General features: G+C 38.1%; 1 protein-coding gene across 1 annotated transcript in view; it reads left to right on the top strand.

Annotated features, from left to right (window-relative positions):
* exoc4 (exocyst complex component 4) overlaps window positions 1–17645 on the top strand; it is a 153693-nt gene that overhangs the window by 95123 nt on the left and 40925 nt on the right. The window contains exon 11 of the mRNA XM_067427352.1: window positions 14902–15121. Within this exon, the coding sequence (XP_067283453.1) occupies window positions 14902–15121 (220 nt within the window). The remainder of the gene's footprint in view (window positions 1–14901; window positions 15122–17645) is intronic.

Raw genomic sequence — 17645 nt, 5'->3', positions numbered from 1 at the left:
ACTCCCAACTCCTGCTCTAATAGCTCAATTTGCAGAGTTTCCTCCCTCGCTCACACCACGCAAGGTAATAACAGCCCTCCGCTGCTCTGAAAACAAATGCTTTCAGAGGAAAAAAAGACTGACAGGTTATTATACAGTCCAGATGTGGGGTGAGCTGCCTGGGGAGGCGGTGATGTGCGTTTGTAAAGGCCACATTAAGCATTTAGAGGTAAAATAATCTACTGTGGTGTACAGTGGGGTTCACATACTTTTTTCTGATTGTCAACATCTACAGTAGGCAAACACAGAATGCTTTAGCAAATAAGACACAAACAATGATGGATTTTCATATTTTAATATTCAAACTGTACGGTGGAAAAAGTATGTGAACACTTGGATTTAAAGCAATATAAAATGAAAATTCTGTTTTTATTCACTGGTCTTTTTTGTGTGATATATTTTAATTGGCTTAGAACGGCACTTTCCGTCTTGCTCACGCACATACATTTTCATACCACAAACAGCCAAATTGGTCAGTCCTAAACAACATTTCATAATTTCCACCAGAAATTCAGAGATTTACTCAACAACTTTTTTTTGTCCATACAGTCCAATGTTCATTTTATTAACATTTTTTTCCCCGAAGTAAATTAAATTAAGTCATAATTTCCGTTTTAACCTCCACTAGCCTTCCAATAACTTCCACTAAATGTTTATTCTAAACATTACTGTAGCTATACCCATTAATTGACATACTACTTTTTTGAAAATAAATTTAAAAGATAATGCTTTACAATGAACTCTGTTAACGATCTACATATGACAATTTATCTGTTTATCAATTTAAATACCTTGCTAATTGAGTAATAAAAAGTCATTTCCATGTCACTTTTACAATATTTCAAATCCTTCAGTTCTCTGAATCTCTGAAAAGCCAAACAAATGTCGATTCTCGTTTTATTACAAACTCTGTCGCATCCTCTTTTTGCCAGGAGACTTCCCTCTGTTTGTTTTTTTGATTTAGCGTACTACCTCCATGTCAAACTTATGCCACACCCACACCTGATCCAAACTGCTGTCTTGAGGTCAAAGCATCACATGCCTTTTCCTCCAACTGTGGCGCAGAGAATGAGAAACTAGACGAAGACGGTGGGGGGGGGGGAGGGGGGGGGGGCTAAAACAAAGAACGTGAAAGTGAATCAGGGAGGGTAATTTGTCACCATGGGGACATGTCAGCCAAATGAGCTGGTCTCATTTCCTGTTGACTGCAGGAATCCAAGCCCCTGGTCTTCTTTGTGTGATAGATTTCACCTATTTTAATTGGCCTAAAACACCACTTTCCCTCACGCTCGCACACATACGTTTTCATACCTCAAACAGCCGAATTGGTCGCCCTTAAACAACATTTCATAATTTCCACCAGAAATGCAGCTCATTACAAACTGCGCTCTTTGGTTTGCGGCTTTTGTTTGTATAAATAATGATGTTGTAAGAAAGGAGAGGGGGGGAAAGGATACAGACAAAATTGTGAGAGAGAAAGATGGAGAAAAGTGAACTTCCTTGAGAATCTGCCAATGTATCAAGTTCGCTCTCTGATTTCCGCCTCCATATGTTTTAATTAGCGTGCATTCCAATAAGGCATTCATGTCCTACACCCATTGCACTACCTTTAGTGAAATGGTGTTTGTGTGTGTGTGTGTGTAAGATCTGCAGCAGACAGCAGGAGGTCTCAGAGTTAGTGGGTGTATGTGTGGGTTGGCCATATTCATTTACCTTACCGCTGTCTTTGTAGAAACGCAAAGAAAGCTAAATACATCGCACGGCAATGTCGGTTTCAATAGTAACCCAATAAATGCAATCTTAATGCTTTTAAAAGACAGTTTCCCTTCGTTAAGGTGGCTGAAGAACTCACACATAGAACTGACATACTGCCATCTAGTGGTATATTTTGGGTATTTTAGTGGTTTGCTCTTCACATAATTTTAACCATATGAGATATACAAAACTCCATTTTTTGACTAACATTATTGGCTTTATAATTGAATGAGACATTAGCTATTAAAAACCTGCTTTTGAAGTGATATTATATTGAAATGAATTCAATTAATTATGGTCTATAAATTCCATAAAATCTTCCCACACAGCAATATTTTTTTTATGATCATTAAAGGTGACTTCTCCTTGCGGTTGTGGTGAATATCCTCTGCTTGTTATATTATGACAAGGTTAAAAATGCCAATAAAATATAGAAAGTTGTCTTTATTGTTCATGTGGCTCTTTGCTCTTTTTCTGATCATAAAGACATGCTGAAGAGGCAGATGTGAAATGAAAATATAGGGATTGTCATTTAATAAATTACTTAGCCTGGTAAATTAATTGTACATATTTGCTAAAAATATTTACTGAGAAAAACAACAAATTATGTTAATTCTAAAAGTTGCATAAGTCAATATATTTTTCTGTTTTATTTAGCTCCAAATTAATTTTGGGCTGCTTCCATTTAAATGTTACTACAACCTTGAATTTCTCTATTGGTAGCATAATACACTACCATTCAACTATTTGGGGTCAGTAAGATTTTTTTAAGTTTCATTTTGAATTAAAACTTTTTTTTCCAGCATCGAAGCATTTAATTGATCAGAAGTGGCAGTCAAATAGAATCAAATCAAATAGAAACATTATTTTGGATAGATGGATGGATGGATGGATGGATGGATGGATGGATGGATGGATGGATGGATGGATGGATGGATGGATGGATGGATGGAAAGTCTAATGTCCAGATGGATGTTGGATGGAATGCTAGATAGAACAATGTTCAGATCAATGGATGAATGGGTGGAATGCTAGATAGAATAATATCCGGATGGATGGAATGCTAGATAGAACAATGTCTGGATGAAGGGATGGTATGCTAGATAGAACAATGTTCATATCGATGGATGAATGGATAGAACGCTAGATAGAACAATGTTCCGATGGATGGATTGGTGGATGGATGGAATGCTAGATAAAACAATATCCAGATGGATGGATGGATGGATGGATGGATGGATCGATGGAATGCTAGATAGAACAATGTTCAGATGGATGGATACATGGATGGATGGATGGGTGGATGGATGGATGGATGGATGGATGGATGGATGGATGGATGGATGGATGGATGGATGGATGGATGGATGGATAGATGGATGGATGGAATGTTAGATAGAACAATGTCCAGATGTATGGCTAGATGGAATGCTGGAACAATGTCCAGATGGATGGAACACTAGATAAAACAATATCCAGATGTGTGGATGGATGGAACTAAATTAACATTGGATTCAAGCAAGGAAAATAATTCAAACTTGAAAAAGTGCTGTTCCCTGAAGGAATTCTGTTTAGATTTTTATGTCTAGATATAAAATGCAGTAGAACACCAGAAAAGTTTGTAAAGCGGTGACACCTGGTGAGTCTGACGGCTTGTGCGTGTTTCGGAGTGTGAGCACTCCTTTATATCCTCAGTGTTCTCTCTGATCACATAAAGCTCTATGTCAGTCTTCAGAAGTGTATATTACGCCCGACTGCAGCATGTCCGTTATACAAGACAACATGCCAGTGACAGACAACTCAGGGCATTTTACTCTTATTAAAAATGACTCAGCTACACTATCCTTCATGTCCTCCGTCACCCTTATGTTCAGTAGTCTTCAATAATACACAAATACATATTTATACTACAAGGATGGTTTAATTACTGAGCTTGTAATTGGTTTGGAGGGGAGAAGTACAGGAAGTGGTTGATGTACCTTCTTTCCTAAGTGTGTGTGTGTATTCACAGGCAGGACGCTTTTCACACAATAATCCAGTGAAGGCCTTGGGCACAGACATCTGCTTTCTAATGACAGTTAATTAGATTCTGTTGAGCGCAATCAGAGGCAGTCGGCGCTAATAAACTGGGACTTGGTGTGTGTGCAGTGTTTCTCTGTCTGTGAGAGAGTCTACAGGACGAGGGCTTTGATTTAGAAGAGTCACACATTAGACTTCAGCCAGAGAATTCAGGCTAATGTACTCGGTAAAGTGACTGCTGAAGAACTTCCGGAAATGGTATTTCTGTTCATGTTAAATCGAAGAAGCTGAAAATTCTCTTTACTGTTCAAGATTACTGACAAATTTATGTTACAAATTAGGTTTGCTTGTTTATTTAAAGTTTGTAACAAATGTAGGTTACACTTTATTTGCTAACACTATATTTTACAGTGTCCTTGTTACATGTATTTACCATAATAAATAATTACATGCTCCTAACCCTCTACCAAACCCTATATCCTTATAGTAATTGTATGTAGTTAATTAATATATAATGACCAAGCGGCAACATCCTGCAGTTTCTCTTGAAGCCAATATGGAAGTAGTTTAAACTGCAATTCCATGACAGGCTCCAGAAGGGAGCAGAATCTCATTGAGCCCCATGTCAAAATTCCCAACTTTACATCAGGAAAAAATGTTTCCAGCCTGGTATAAATTGTGCTTTTGGTCTAAACGGCTAATTTTGCCCTTCATGACAACTGTGAGGGGGATGAATTTTTTAGCCTTACATTTCTGCATAATTAGGGCGTGGTCACTTTAACTGATACGTGGATAGCCATTTATCCGCTTTCTGTTAGTCATCGCGTAACCTCAGCTCCACCCACGCCCCGCCTCTTTGCCCATTTTCTGTTATCCGGGAGTGATGCGCTGGCCAGATCGTCTCTACTTTGTGCTTTAAAACGTCACGAACACTAAGTCCATATTTTTTTTACAGTCTATGATAATGACACTGTCTGTAAAAATGAAAAGTGTAACCCTTTATTTTTAATGTGTCAATGTTACAGTAGTTATATATTTTAGTACTGAGTAATATGAATTAACTACGTGGGGAGGGGGGGGGGGGAGGAAGGAAGGAAGGAAGGAAGGAAGGAAGGAAGGAAGGAAGGAAGGAAGGAAGGAGGGAAGGGAAGGGAAGGGAAGGGAAGGGAAGGGAAGGGAAGGGAAGGGAAGGGAAGGGAAGGGAAGGGAAGGGAAGGGAAGGGAAGGGAAGGGAAGGGAAGGGAAGGGAAGGGAAGGGAAGGGAAGGGAAGGGAAGGGAGTGTTTCTCCAAAAGTCACCTCTGTGGTGCTATTATGTTATGGATGGTTGCCAAGACCTTGCTGTATAGTTGCTAAGGTGTTCTGGGTGATTGCTAGGTTGTTTGTTAAACTTTGCTATTTAGTTATTAGTGCCTTTTTTATATGGTTGTTAGGATGTTCTGGTTGGTTGCTAGGGTGTTCTGTGTGTTTTTTATTTCATTGCTATGCATTTGCTTGGATATTCTGGGTGGTTGCCAGGTCATTGCTATGGAACTGCTAAAGTATTCTCATCGTGTTTTTTTCTGGTTGTGATTAGGCAGTTGCTGTGTTGTTGTTATGTCAGGTCACCTTTATTTATATAGATCTTTATACAATACAGATTGTTTCAAAGCAGCTTCACAGTTATAAGAGGAAAATGATGTATTTCAGCTGTTGTTCAGCTGAAGTCAGTTCAGTGCCGATTCAGTAATGTTGTAAAGATTAGTTTATTTCATCTATACTGCAGTTCTGCAAAAAATGATGTCATCTTCCAGCTCAGTTCAGTTCTTTATACAATAGACAGTGCAGTCAGATCAAGAATATTAAGTGCAAGCCAGAGGCGACAGTGACAAGGAACCCAAACTCCATCAGGTGACAGAATGGAGGAAAAAAAAGCGGTTCTCCTCGGGTCAAACGAATGAACAATGAAGTCGGAATTCAGATTGGGATCGGTAGCATTCAAATATTCATTCTGAGTGGTTTTTGTGCCTTATGTGGTTGCTAGAATGTTGTGGATGTTGTTAGGGTGTTATGGGTGGTTGTTAGGTTGTGTCTATGTGACTGATAATGTGCTCTGAGTGGTTTTAGTTCCTTATGTGGCTGCTAAAATGTCTTGCAGTTTAGCTCCAATTTGCCTTAAAGATGCAGTATATAGGATTGACAGCTAGTGGTCAAAATTGGTACTGCAGTCTAAATAAAAAATATTGGAGATCCTCGCTTCCCCCGCCCGCTTGACTCGACACTCACGCGGGTTGCCAGCTTGTGGACACGCAAACAGGAGTTAGAGCAATTGACTATGAAAGCCACACTGTAAGTGATTGAGTTGATTTGTCAGCATTTTAATATACTCTCGTTCATAGAGATGTTTAGATGGATGCCAAGGCTTTTTGGGTCGGGTAGAATCTGGGATTTCTGACTAAAGCCCAGTACACACTGTGCGATTTATAATAGTCCTTGAACATTATCCCTGCTTTAAGGCATGTCACACTGTAAGATCTAAGTTGCCATTAATGTCAGAGTGTACGATAGTTGAGGCGTGCTAAAAACGGACGCACGCAAGAAAACTCGTCCGGAGTTTTATATCATCCATGAATGACGCGTTCGGTGTCAGTGAGCTGCATTACATGCGGGATTGAAATGGTGGCTACAAAGAAATCTCTAGCGCTCATTTTGGTCATAGTTTGTCTTGAAAAACAAAGATAATTTGACGGTTGTCGTAGGAGAAGTCCCTCTGCAGGAGTGTGCACCAAATCTTCTGACACTGCCAGAATTTCGCCTGAGGTAATATTGAATCGCAGCGGTCATTAATCGGCTGCCGGTAAACATGTCAAACCAACGATCAAAGACAGACTTTAGTCTAGGATCAGAGGAATCTTTTAGGATTAGCTAAATTTGTCTCAGACGTCCAAATTGTGGCCAAAATTGCACAGTGTGTACCCGGCTTAAGTTTGTTTACTGGCTTCCTGCTGCAATATGCTGTGTTTTCTGCCAACTGGCAACCTGGGGTTTTGAAATACTATTGGGTAAACTGGCAGCGTGCGCTTGCGCACATACCAAAAGAAAAACAGACATTCTGACACGGAAAGCACATTACAAAGTAGAATAACTGGCTGTAGCATTGTTTTCCTGAGAAACACGTATGTGAATTAATAACATGCTTCCTAAATACCTGCAAGCATACGACAGTATTGTTATGCTTTAGTAAAGTGAAAAACTTACATGCAGCACCTTTGCCAACCCTGGCTGGAAGTTTCTAGTATGCCTTGTAAGACCTTGATGTTTAATTAATAGGACTGTTGTAGATGGGAGACTAAGTCCTCACACACACACACACACACACACACACACACACACACACACACACACACACACACACACACACACACACACACACACACACACATGAGAGGTTCATTTATGTTATGCTTAATAAACATTACATATAAAAGAGAGACCTATGTAATGTTCTATTACAGTCAAGTTATAAATTTCATCAGGATAGTGTTTTATGCATTTTTACATTTATTCTAAAATAATGACTAAAGGCAGTAACCATTTAAACAACATAAAGCGGCGAAATCGAAGTGGCTGAGTTGTTTACTTACTTTTTAATTGGTCTTTCCATAAACGACATCTTGATTCAGGCGATTCCAGAGCGCGCACGAAAACAAAAGGCGGGATTTATCGCACAAAGCAATCATAGCCAATCATGTCCAATCTCTCACATGACTTTTCCCATTGCTTAAGCAGTGCTCCCCCCCATTGTAACTTCTCCTGCTGCTGTTGGACACTGTTCATTTCTCTAATTTAGTGACTTCTACACATTTTAACGTCACTAACAACGTTCGTTTGTATGGAAAGGAAGGAGGCGGGAACCGGCAAACATTTAAAGACTTTAATCAAAATAAAACAAACAAAACTAAAGTAGCCTCTCACGGACGATTGCCCGCACACACATAATAAAACGTAAACAAAACACAACTCGTCCACCTCGCACTGTCACATTTTATAATATTTGTGTTTTTTTATTTTTGCAATACCGATTATTATATTTATTTTGAGGCGGCACTGCCTCCCTTGCCTCCCCTGGGAGTTATGGTTGCTTATTAGGTTGTTGCTATGCGATGGCTAAAGTGTTCTTTTTTTATTATTATTATTATTATTATTACAGTGAGATGCGGTTGCTCGAGTGTTCTGGGTGGTTTCTAGATGGATGCTTACAAAAGGGTCTCAAATAAGCATTTCTAAGATTAATGCTTAGGGTTAGAGTTTATTCATATCCTAATCCTGGGTGAGCAATAGAAGTAATCAATCTTGTGACCACACACAGGCTAAAACCTTAGTTTATTCACAGTAGAGTTATTATCATTATTCCTAGTCTTCTGGACCCTCATCAAATGTTCATTGTGTCATTTCTGTTATCCTCTGGATGGATTAAGATCATCCGTCAATGAACAGTTATGTCCCGATCACACGGCAGTAATTGTATTTCAGTGAAGAACGTAAAGGACCCCATGATTACATGCCATAATCCCCTTATTAGCTGTGAGTTATGCTTACAGACTTCTCATTCTGTATGGTGACTGTTCCTGCTCTGATCCCACACTTCATCCACCCGACGCTGACGTGTAAACACACAAACAGGGCTGTTATGTTTTTTTTTTTCTTTCTTTCTTTCTTTCTTTCTTTCTTTCTTTCTTTCTTTCTTTCTTTCTTTCTTTCTTTCTTTCTTTCTTTCTTTCTTTCTTTCTTTCTTTCTTTCTTTCTTTCTTTCTTTCTTTCTTTCTTTTTATTTTATCGATTTTATGTGATATATTATTTTAAATGGGATTTGAATGCTTGAATCTGATTGGTTGACGAACATTCTGAGGTGTGCTATTATTTTCAGGGAAATGCATGGCTGAAGTATAGTTCCAGGCATTTGTTGAATGCATTACAGCTCCATATCACATCACCAAATGATTTTAGATATTTCAAAGGCCCTTAGTGCCGAAAACAGCAAAATAACCAAATCCCACAATGACAGTGACCAAGCAAAAAGTATAGTAAACAATAGGATAAAAACAACAAATGATTTCCATATTTTTGTGACACAATTACGTTATATTATGTACAGAAATAGTCTCTTTATCCCTCTCTCCCCCCACCCCGTCAAACGTACACACATACAATACAGACTGCTCTGACAATTTGATCAGTAAAATAGTTAATAGTTAACAAATTAAAAGCTACACTAATGAGGTAACAATGGCTGTTCTTGGAGCTCATAAACTTATAGTAGAGACGCTGCTGTCGAAAACACTGTTGAGAGAGACAGATTTAGGTAATTTACACGTTTAATCTCACACTTTCTTTCTTTCTTTCTCTCTCTAATATCAGTTATCTGCTATCAGTTGCTCAAGCCTCAGTTATAAGCTCTAAACTTATGTTTTGGAATTAGCAATGGAGGTTTGGGATTAGATGTGTTACACTCTAAAAAAATGCTGGGTTAAAAACAACCCAAGTTAGGTTGAAAATGGACATAAATTGGCTTATTTTAACCCTGCAATTGCAGAACCCTGCTGGGTTTGTCCATTTTCAACCTAACTTGGGTTGTTTTTAACCCAGCATTTTTTAGAGTGTAACACATCTAATTTTAAGGACAAAAACCTGAGAAGTGGATTGAAATACATCATTTAAACAATGTTTTAAATAGCTGTAACTGGCCCATCGAATCACTGAAAAAAATTATTACTTTTCTACACTCTAAAAAAGTTTAAATTAAAAGTGGACACAAAATGGGTTGTTTTAAACCAGCTGTTGGGTTGTTTTAAGCAAACATTCAACCCAACCACTTCGTTAAAAAACTCAATTGCAACCCAACTTGGGTTGTTTTTAACCCAGCATTTTTTAGATTCTAATAATTCAATGACCCGTCGTTAATTATTCCTTACTTATATTATATTATGATTGTTTCATAACTATCAATTCAAGGCATGTGTTTAAATTAAAAAAAGAAAAATATTTTACACCCATACTTTTAGTTGTAATACATCAAATCTATTTTATTTTAACACACCCAAAGCTCAAGTCAAATCTAGAAATCCCTCAATCATTGAGAACCAAACCTCCATGCAGCCTTATGTGACTCTCTATTGGAATTGAATGACTTCTCTGGTCTATAGATGTCTATTGTCTGCCTGTTATAGTAAGCATTGAAAAGGTAGCTTAAGTGTTCATAATTTATCAGATTGAATGTTTACTACTAATGCACGTTCAAGACAGTGTGTGATGAGCATGCGGCGTTTACACATGAATTCCTCTGTCTGCTGTGCTGCGTTCATAGAGAACAATGTGGATATTCTCAGCAGGGCATCTGGTGAGCCCAGGTGACCCTAAGACTGATTGATCCACAGCACTGAGTTTCGCTCTCCTTGCTCTCTTTTTCCCCCCTCGGACTGTCCTCATTCTCTTTTTCCATCCTCCAGTGAAGTCTTCTTCATCTTGTTTTCAAACATCTCTCAGCACATTCAAGCCTGGTTACACACTCACACGCTGCTCACACATTATATGGAATTGCCAAGGAGCGCCATCTTCTCCACACCTGCCTAATGCAGCGTGCCACAGATCAAACGCAGAAGAAGAGCGTTTTATTTCTTCTATCCCAGTAGGATGAACACTTTTAAAGAAAGTTTTTCTTTAAAAAGAGTTCCCTTCAAAGGAATCATGACTAGTGCTTACGCAGTGCTCCAGATTGCAGCTACAAGTTTTGTCAGATATAAAAATGTATAACATAAAATGTGGGACAATATTTTAAAATGATGTAGCTATTGGCGACAGTTGAGAAAATAGATGGTTTTATCAGAAAACATCTTGTTGCAGCAACAAACACAGTGCGACCCACAATATCTGAATCGAGAACAATTGACTCTTATGAATCGATTCTAAAATGAGTCATTCAAAAAGATTCATAAAACGAAAAGGGACTCGAGTGTGTCAGTGATTCGTTCAGAGCTATTATAGAGTTCAAAATGCAACCTTTTGGGGGTTATGTCTGATATGATGCATCAAACACTAAACATTTAAACAACCAATAATAATTCAAATTAAGTATCTGTCATAGTTGACTACTTTAAACTTCTGTCTTTCATAGCAACTTTTACTGTCTGGTTGCAGTAGTAAATGGTGTCTCACAGGTCATTGGCTTTTTCCAGGACTGTTCTGTGTCTCTTCCTTTAACAGCCACTTCTGTCATGATGGCTATTGTGGTCATGCTCATTTTCCTTTCCTGAATTTCGGACGAAACAAAACTCGATTAGCTGAGAGAGCCAACGAGCCTGTATAGCAGCTGTCACCTTCCATTTACCTCATAAGATCATTGATCAGACAGACTTATGGAATGAAATATTAACACAGCAAGATGATCACATGAAGACAGCGCCCAAGATGCGCATTTGTGTGTAACTGTGAGCACATAACTGTGTGTCTATTAGATGGTTGAGAGCGAAAGTAAGAGACACCATCTGGTGTGAATAATTCTTATTGAGGACATTTATATTGGGGACATAATGAAGTGGAGATTGAGCTATTATCTTTGTCTGTATTTCTAAACCATGCCAAATTATTCAAGAGGGTCTTGAGAAGCCCTGCTGTATTTTATATACGGTCCCGGCTGCAGAGCTCCCCTCTGTGTCACATATAACTGTGCACTTTTCATTCTGGAAGTTCATAGTTCCTCATTCAAGGTGTTGAAGCTGAACCAAATGATCATTATTGTTGATAAATTGTTATACTGGTTAGGAATACAACAAATTTAAGGTTGTGCCCTTTAAAGACATGATAACCGATAAATAGCTGATATTTAAATTATTTGGCCTAAATAAATAAATGTACTCTAATAACTAAAATCAATCATTTTTAAAAGCTAGAAATGTATTTAGGCATCATTATAATGTACAGTATCACATGGGAATCACATGACAAGACAAAGTCATAAGAACATGAACAAAACCTAAACAGATGACAAATTAGTAAGACAGAAAAATGGACATCTAAATGTACAAATTGGATTTATCACTTATCTAGGACCCAAATGAATAAATTTTCACTTTAATAAACATAGTCAGACAATAAAATAATTGACACTGTTGTAATGGCTTCAGGTATGATAAATATCATGAAAAATTAGACTATGTCCATTTTCCCTCTTTGTTTATTTTTAGGTTTGTAATGGCAATGTGTCACTTAGAAGTGAAGTGGTAGAGTTGTTGCTTACTGAGGGCTAAGCCATGCTTCCACTGTTAATGTCTCTCTCTCTCACACACACACACACACACACACACACACGCACACACACACGCACACACGTATATAAACGTGCACATGTGTGTATGGGCTCCCCTCTGCTGGGTTGACTAATTGGCTGTGCAGTGCTGAGGGAGGTGTTTAGTGTCGGGGGGTTGTGCAGCTGTAGTCTCGTAGTGATAAATCAGTGTTCCTGCTGATCTATGAGCCTCTGTCTGCTCGTACGCAACGGCCCATCCCTGCTCAACACCTGTCTTGTTCCCTCTCCGACACACATGGTGTGTGCAGTATTTAAAAGCCAGAAATTGTCCTCATATTAGTTTTTTGTTTATTTGTTTAAAACAAGACCTCATTGAAAGTCTGAGATTCAAAATGTTTGATTCAAATGAGATTTAAAACAAAGAAAACTTCACTAAATTAACATACAATTAACTGAAACGAAATTAATTTAAAATGTAAAATTCTCATCTTTTATCTCAAATTGCTATATATATATATATATATATATATATATATATATATATATATATATATATATATATATATATATATATATATATACATTTTGAAATTAAATGCTAAAAAAAAGTGGAGAGTTGGCGGGTCTAGGGTTGGACGATGTCTACATTGAAACATTGTGACAGATGCTGTCACCGGGGGGTTGTGTTTGAGCGTTAACCTCCGTTAATGTGAAAGGGCTTGAATGAAGCCCATTTGGCTTGAGATAAATCTACTAGAAGACATAGCACTGAAATATAATTTCCACAAATGATCCTGAGTGCTTGTGGTGTGATCCGCACCGCTGTTTTGACGCTCTTCTCACTTCAACTAGAAACAGGAAAATGGTACTACCGCTCTTCTCGCAGTCCGGATGGAAACATGCTGGTATCCAGATTGGTTTAGTTTGTGTAAAACATCAAGTAGTCTGTAATTCGTTTTGCGTTTTTTGCACAATAATACATTTATTAGTTTAAATTGTGTTCATTGAACTGTTTTGAATGTAATTAGAGCCGAGCACTGATGGTATGAGGACCCTGTTGTAATCGCTCTGTCTATTATCATTCTTCTTCGAAATGAATTGCCTTTTTGAGGGCCTAAACATGCTCAAAAACTCATTAAACATTGCACAAACTTTGCACATGCATTAGAAGTGGTGAAAATGCATGCCTGGCAAAATGTATTTATAGTGCCACCTAGAAAATTTCAATTGAGCACCATTCATAATACGTTTCATGTATACAGGTATGACACATGGAACAGCCCAATGCATACAAAAAAGTCCCCTGGAGCAAAAATCTAAAAACCCAACAGGAAGGCAGGAAGTATTTTGAGATCTTAGCAGTTTTTGCCATTTCCAGACATTGTACTTTAACAAACTACTTCTAGAGATTTAATCAGATCAACATCATATTTGGTCAGTTTAATTTTAAGGCCATGGCAAAATTAAATTGTAAAGATCTTGAGTTTTCCCTGAAGGGCATGTCCGTGGAGGCCTCACAAAGTCTGATGTTTCGCCATGAAACAGGAAGCTGTTGTAATTCAGGCATACAATGCCCGATCTGCCCCAAACATCACGTTTGATAAGAGTCCTGGCCTGAAGACATCTACATGCTAATATTTAGTGCCACCTGTGGGCAACAGGAAATGGCATGCTTTACACTGTAATTTACTCCCAGAAACACATTAAAATATGCCACCCATTCCCAAACATGCTAGACGAGCAACACATGGCTAAGTGCTAACATATGAGATTAACACCACGACACAGGAAGTTATTGTAAATCAGGCATGCAATGTCCGATCTCCCGCAAACTTTACATTTGATAATAGCCCCGACCTGAAGACATCTACACAGCAATATTCAGTTATAGTCAAAGCGCCACCTGCTGGCACCTGTGGCACATCGAAGTGACTTTATCCTATATTAACTGACAAGCCAAACCCACATCAAGATGTTTGGTCTGGAAACTCACCATTGACAGGGCTCAATCCGAGGGGCGGGATAAACGGATGTCTTTCAAACTCCCTCTGCACATGATAGGATAGCGCTACCACCAACCAGAGCAACGTGAAGCAGAGCTAGTTGACAGATTAAACTTTTGCCGTATCCGGTTGGCAAAACTCCGAACACATCTTCCCTTCTTAAGAATGACTTCAGTGCCGTTCTTTGTTCTTTTCTCAGAGAAAAGCTTAACTCTAAATCTTCCAGAGTCGCGGTCAAAGCTGAATCGAAAGACCGCCGTTCGCCAGCTTCTGTGTTTACTAGTAGCATGCAACTCTGCCGTCATCATGTTAAGCCCCGCCCCCCGACTCTATACACGATGTGATTGGCCTGACCAGAGTTTGTTTTTTACCACTCAGAAGGTTTTAAAAGTTGCTAGACGATACTCGTGGTAGATTAAATTTGCTGCCGCCAGGCAGCGTCTAGATTTCTGGGCTAATATTTAACCGCTTAAATATGTCACCTACCATTCACTGTTTTCCTGAAGCCACCAGGTGGCGGTTGCCTCGTGTGCGAGGTCCCTTTCACCGCTGCTTGGCTTGCAGCTTGGATTTGTATTGTGATCGGGAACAACTTCATTATTTGCGGGGGGATGGGGGAATCACGATGCCGGCTCAACATTATAGCGCCTGGCATCATCTATCGGGACATCAGCACCACTGCACAATGTGCTAACCATAATCATTAGGCCTCAGCTCAGACTTGTGTAAACTTTGTCAAACCTTGCTTAGTCATGTCTCTTTTGTGTAATTAAATGGAAAAGCCTTGTTTTCTGTGTGTCATCAGGTTCATTCAGGAGATCGAATCCCGCATGGGTCCTGCTCAGGCCAAGCAATGTCAGCTACGCACCTTCCTCACCTACTACATCAACGACCTGTTCCTCAGCCAGGTCCGCACCGAGACCAATAAGGAGATTGAGGCAGTGACCAAAGTGTCTGACCCGCTCAAGATCCTGGCCAGCGCTGACACTATGAAAAACCTGGGAGTTCAAAGACCTCTTCTACAGGTATGTCTTTTTTCGTTGAAAATGATCCCAAAAGGAGCTTTTTGGGACGTTTTCAGAAAAAGTACACGCACACACGCATATATAGGAAGATAATACACCCTTCTTTTTTGCCCCTTGCTTCTTCTTGCTCTTCTTCCCTTTCATTAGTTGATCAATTTATTAGACTAACTGTTCAAACTGAATTTTCCAACCGCTCGAGTGTACAAAAGCCCGGTCTGATTGTTTTCTCTTCTGAATTGCACAGAAGGGGAAGGTTATTTTTTCTCTCTTTCCATCTCTTCTCCTTCACTCTCCCGTGAGTGCCAATAAAGGCCACCTACCCCCCTATCACCCTACATCATAATTGGAGCTGAAATTGTGTTTGATCCTGGCTGACCTGGAATCAGCAGTTAAGTGCAGCTTATATAACACACAGCTCTGCGCCATGGCGACCAGCTGCCAGCTGTCCATCTCTCCAAGGGCTTCTTCCTGCCAGCACAGGAAGTACAACCTTTTATTGCCATTGAGACCTCTGTATGTGCTTAGTTCATCAGCAAAGAGAGTACTCTCTCATCTTACCTTTCCAGTATTTACTTGTTATATTTCCCATAACAAGCAAATTAAAGAATCATTTTAAAATGTAGAACAGATTTTTTATGTGCTGCTTTTAATCTTTTTCTATATCAGATAATCTTATTATGTACTTTTTTTTAAGATTCAGTTATTAACTATGAACTAGTTGCCTATTAGCATGCATATTACTAGGATATTGGCTGTTTATTAATACTTATAAAGCACATATTAATGCCTTATTCTGCATAACCTTATTCTACAACCCTCAATCCTACCCAATACCTAAACTTAAATGCTACTAAAACTACCTTACTAACTATTAATAAGCAGTAAATCAGGAGTTTATTGAGGCAAAAGTTGTAGTTAATAGTGAATATGTGTTCCCCATTACTAAAGTGTTACTTATTATTATATTTAAAACTGTCAAACGATTAATTGCGGATTATCGCATCCAAAATAAAAGTTTGTATTTACATAATATATGTATATGTACTGTGTATAATTATAATGAACATTTGAATACACATACATACATTTATATATTTAATTGATATATGCATGTGTGTATGTATGTATATATATATATATATATATATATATATATATATATATATATATATATATATATATATATATATATATATATATATATATATATATATATTCTCTCTATATGTTTTTTGTTATATATTTTTTCTTCTTTTTTAAACATATGCATGTGTGTGCATTTACATACATAATAATAATACACAGTATACACACATATATTATGTAAATAAATGTTGATTTTGGATGTGATTCATCGTTTTACAGCATTATATTATATTATATTATATTATATTATATTATATTATATTATATTATATTATATTATATTATATTATATTATATTATATTATATTATATTTTGTTATATTAATTTAAATGTTTTACATTTTTCTATTATTTTACTACTGCCCTGGAGAAGCTGCCCACATTGTAAAAAAAATATATATATATATTTTTTTTTATTATTGGAGTGCATTTTCATTCTTTCTACATCAAAAATTCTTATTTAGTGTAACATATATTTTCTTCTCTCTTTGTCTGCACTCTTCTGTTCAGTTCCTGAGTGTATGCGTGTGCAATTGTGCATGTACAACTGAGTTATTTCAATGTCTTTCTGCGTTCGGAATCCATGATCTGGTCAATTAACCTCATGAGAAGCTCTCTTCGCAAATATATGAGGGCAAGTATGCCATTGTTCTGAGTGTGATGATTTTAGTGCTCTGATATAATTCAGATGAGAGCCATCATGAGCCCCTTTTACTCTTTAAACTGAGACCTGTCATCACAATTCTCTCCAAGTCGTGTGTTCATGTGCGTACATCTTAGCGTTGCTTTCATTTCGAGAACAGTGCCAGTTCATTACAGAGGGGAAGACACCAAAAGCTCACAGCCATTTGTTTATGATTATGATTTCTCCTTAACGAGGACTGCGGCATCTTGCTAATTACCCTGCTGGGCTAATGAGCGACTCTCTGGATAGCGGCAGCTCCATAAAATGCTCTTTTGTTTTGGCTTTTTTTCCCCTTCGCTTTAATTACCTTAAATCAAAGGTGCCGCAGCTTTGCTCCTGACAGTCCTTGTGGCATGTTCCATCCTGGCCCTTTGCTTTCTACTGTTGTAGAACCATATCCTGGGTCGTGGTCTGTGTGCTAGAGACGCACTGAAGGAACCAGAGCTTGATCTTCAAGGAGGCATTTAATTAACTTCTTTATGAAGAGCTGCATTAGTATGTGAAGTTGTGTTCTCAAACATGTCTGTGTATTTAGTTGTGTCGGCTTTTGAAAATTGCCTGATGATTTTGAACTTCGTAAGGGAAAGAAAATCGGTACAGCATTTGGAAAGCATTTGCTCTACATCAGAGTCCAAAAGGAACATTTGCCAAACACCACATGTTGGGAGAATTTGGCTTTGACAAGTAAAAAAA

This window comes from Pseudorasbora parva, chromosome 20 (assembly GCF_024679245.1).
Source record: "Pseudorasbora parva isolate DD20220531a chromosome 20, ASM2467924v1, whole genome shotgun sequence".
NCBI lineage: Eukaryota > Metazoa > Chordata > Actinopteri > Cypriniformes > Gobionidae > Pseudorasbora > Pseudorasbora parva.
The sequence above is the reverse complement of the archived record's forward strand: the minus strand, read 5'-3'. Positions and strand labels throughout refer to the sequence as shown.